Source organism: Sinocyclocheilus rhinocerous, unplaced genomic scaffold (assembly GCF_001515625.1).
Source record: "Sinocyclocheilus rhinocerous isolate Xijiao unplaced genomic scaffold, SAMN03320098_v1.1 scaffold347, whole genome shotgun sequence".
In the NCBI taxonomy this organism is placed as follows: domain Eukaryota; kingdom Metazoa; phylum Chordata; class Actinopteri; order Cypriniformes; family Cyprinidae; genus Sinocyclocheilus; species Sinocyclocheilus rhinocerous.
This window is the reverse complement of record NW_015632719.1, coordinates 290,853-294,743: the sequence shown is the minus strand read 5'-3', so window position 1 is coordinate 294,743 and position 3,891 is coordinate 290,853. Positions and strand designations below refer to the sequence as shown.

At 38.7% G+C, this 3,891-nt stretch overlaps 1 protein-coding gene across 1 annotated transcript in view; it reads right to left on the bottom strand.

Moving 5' to 3' along the window:
• Positions 1-1,059: 1,059 nt before the first annotated feature.
• LOC107742815 (EGF-containing fibulin-like extracellular matrix protein 1) overlaps positions 1,060-3,891 on the bottom strand; it is a 23,561-nt gene continuing 20,729 nt past the window's right edge. The window contains exon 10 of the mRNA XM_016555861.1: positions 1,060-2,245. Within this exon, the coding sequence (XP_016411347.1) occupies positions 2,084-2,245 (162 nt within the window). The 3' untranslated portion in view covers positions 1,060-2,083. The remainder of the gene's footprint in view (positions 2,246-3,891) is intronic.

Below are 3,891 nucleotides of genomic sequence, written 5' to 3'. Positions count from 1 at the left end.
CAGTTTTTTAACTGACAAACTCTGAAAGCAAGCAGAACTCGTACTTGCAAATGTGAATAAACTCACGATAAGATGATGCTTTTGGTAAACGTGCTGTACTTGAGTGTGACTAACAATCACCCATCCTTCATATACAGTAGAAATTCATTCAAAAGCATCCATTCTATTCTGTTGATGAATACTTTTCAGTGGTTGATCACACTCAATATCCTCTCTACACCATCTCCTCTGCGACTCGGCCTCAGACGATGATGAAATACGACAAAACCAATAAAGTTTTTAGATTTTAAATTATCAATATAAAATGTTATTTTTTGTCACATTGGCAACCATTTTAGTGGCATAATATGAATAAGATTCAGGTTCTTTTTTTTATGACTTTGACCACTGTTTTATATATATTGGTGACCAAAATTCACAGGTTAGGGTTAGAAAGAAATGACTCCAAAAATTGTGCCCCTTCAAAAAAAAATAATAATTTAGGTAGATGGCTCAACATTCCTGTGCCAAAACACTACTGTCTGCTGACAACAGTTAAGCAATAGTCAGCGAGAAAGCTGTTATACAGTAGAGCCGTTCAGTCACGTACACCTTCACATCAATGAATTCAATCAATGAAAGTGCAAACAATTGCAGGAACATTTAATAAAGACATGGCACTGAGTAAATGCTTGTTCTTAAATTAGCAAGGCTCCAGACTTAAAAAAGACAACGGAGAATTAGAATTTATTTAAGAATCAACTGCAGTCACTTTTTTGTTGTTGTCAAGATCATTATTAAAAATTTATGCATAACCGCTTATACACTCCATTTAAGAGCTGCCCTACAACTTGCAATTAAATGTAATCTCTTTTCACTTTTGAGGTTATTTCACTCTGAACAGACCAAACACACCATTATTACAGACATGCCTCTGATAAAAAAAGAAAAGAAAAAAAAGGCTGTCAGTCAGGCAAGGACTGAAATTGCAAAATTAAGCATTTGTAGCATAATGTTGGTTACAATCAAACTAAAGAATTTTGATGAAGATCATTATTAAAAATTTATAACTAACCGCTTATACACTCCATTTAAGAGCTGCCCTACAACTTGCAATTAAATGTAATCTCTTTTCACTTTTGAGGTTATTTCACTCTGAACAGACCAAACACACCATTATTACAGACATGCCTCTGATAAAAAAAAAAAAGAAAAAAAAGGCTGTCAGTCAGGCAAGGATTGAAATTGCAAAATTAAGCATTTGTAGCATAATGTTGATTACAATCAAACTAAAGAATTTTGATGCAAAAAAGAGAGAGAGAGAAAGATTACAATGGAATTAAAAAGGTGCCAAAAATGTGAATTTCCTGTGATGTGGCTTGATGAGTTTTCGTCAATGTGTTGACAAATTTCTGAATAAAAAAGACTCCCAATTTATATTTGACATGAAACTGTTACAGAACATAACTGGTCATTTTTAGTAATGGTTATAGTTTAGTAATGGAAAAGCGTGTCATTTATATTGAAGCATGGCACCAGTCGTGTTATTCCGTTTATGATGCCGAGGCTGTCTAACCGGTTGAGATGTTTGTTCTCAAACCTATCGTGTCCCCAGTTTTTTAACTGACAAACTCTGAAAGCAAGCAGAACTCGTACTTGCAAATGTGAATAAACTCACGATAAGATGATGCTTTTGGTAAACGTGCTGTACTTGAGTGTGACTAACAATCACCCATCCTTCATATACAGTAGAAATTCATTCAAAAGCATCCATTCTATTCTGTTGATGAATACTTTTCAGTGGTTGATCACACTCAATATCCTCTCTACACCATCTCCTCTGCGACTCAGCCTCAGACGATGATGAAATACGACAAAACCAATAAAGTTTTTAGATTTTAAATTATCAATATAAAATGTTATTTTTTGTCACATTGGCAACCATTTTAGTGGCATAATATGAATAAGATTCAGGTTCTTTTTTTTATGACTGCAATCAAAGACACATTAGAACAGTCAGCAGTTCATAACATCTCACCGTCGCTGCGTGTAGCTTTAATGCAAGCAGTCTGGGTGTGTATAAATGTGTGAAGCAGCAGTCGTGTTAGAAGGAGTAGGGTCCCACGATGATGGTGAGCCGTAGTAAAGCGCTTGAGCGATAGTTCATCACTGTGTGTTGAGTGATCATCTCCAGATCAACGATCAGCTCCTGAGGGCCCTCCAGGGACTTGGTCAAGACCAGCATCGCACCAACGCTGCTGAACCGCTAATGCAATTAATGACAAATACATGGAAATCAGACATACGGCAAAACAGCAAAATATTCCCAAAATATCATCGAATTTCCTTAATGATGGTGATGAGAAATAAATGTAGTTTTAATCAAAATCTACATTATTTGTGTGCAGACTGACAGAAGCTCAAGCAGACATGAGGTAGTGGTAGAGCACTCTTCAATCCACAGCCTCGAAAGAGGCAACCTAGTTTTTTAACCTAGTTATAAGCATTGTATTTGGCAGAACAGTCTTCCTAATTCTGCTGTGAGCCAGTTGTTGTTGTTAAAGACCCTGCATGTATATAGTATTTGTTAAATTCAGGCATCTCCATATCTCACATGAAATTGTGTGGTACATATTTACAACATACCAACATACAGTAGCTCCAAATACCAAATACATTGGGTAGCTCCCCCTCCTGCTGCCAAAACAGCTCTTAAGACCTCTGAATGTGTCCTGTAGTAGCTGGCATCAAGACATTAGTAGAAGATCCTTTAAGTCCTGCTTGTGAGGTGGGGCAACCATGGATTGGATTTGTTGGTCCAGCACATCCCATAGATGCTCAAACGGATTGAGATCTGGGGAATTTGGAGGCCAAAGCAACACCTTGAACTCTTTGTCATGATCCTCAAACCATTCCTGAACAGTTTTTGCAGTGGGTCAGGGTGCATTATCCTGCTGAAAGTGGCCATTGTTATCAGGTTTCCCAATACAACATTGTCCAGAGAATAACTCTGTCTCCGCCGGTATGCTTTTTTCTCATAGTGCATCTGCTGCCATCTCTTTCCCAGGTAAATGACTCACACATACCCGGCCATCCACCTGAACTATAAGACCAGGCAATCTTCCACTGCTCCATGCTCATGTACCCACTGTAGATGCTTTCATGGCTGACAGGGTTTGTCATGGGCACTCTGACCGGTTTACGCAGATTCATAAGCAGCAAACTGTGATGCACTGCATGCTTTGACATCATTCTGTCATGGGCTGCATTGTTGTTGTTTTTTTGCATTTTTATACTACATTATCTCTTCTGTGTGATCGGACCGGTCTGCCTAGTATCTGTTCCCTACATGCATCAATGAGCCCATGACCCTGATGCTGGTTCACTGACGGTCCTTCATTGCATCACAGTTGGTAGGTACTCTACTAACCACTGCATACCAGGAATACCCCACCAGACTTGATGTGTTGGAGCTGCGCTGACCCAGTCGTCAATTCAAAGTCACTCAGATCTCTTCACTTGCCCATTTTTCCTGCTTTCAACTCATGTAATTCAGGAACTAACTGTATATTTGCTGCCTAATATATGAAACGCCTTAAAGGGGTCATATGATGCGATTTCAAGTTTTCCTTTCTCTTTGGAGTGTTACAAGCTCTTGGTGCATAAAGAAGATCTGTAAAGTTGCAAAGACTAAAGTCTCAAATCCAAAGAGATATTCTTTATAAAAGTTAAGAGTCAACCACACCTACCTAAAACGCCTCGTTCTAACACGCCCCCACATATCTACATCACTATGTGGAAATATTAGCATAATGCCACCCAAAATGTGCACGCAAAGAAAGAAGGCGTAACTTTTATCCTCGCTGTAGTATTGTTGTTGCCGCCACCGCCATGTCGTGAAGGCGCTGTGTG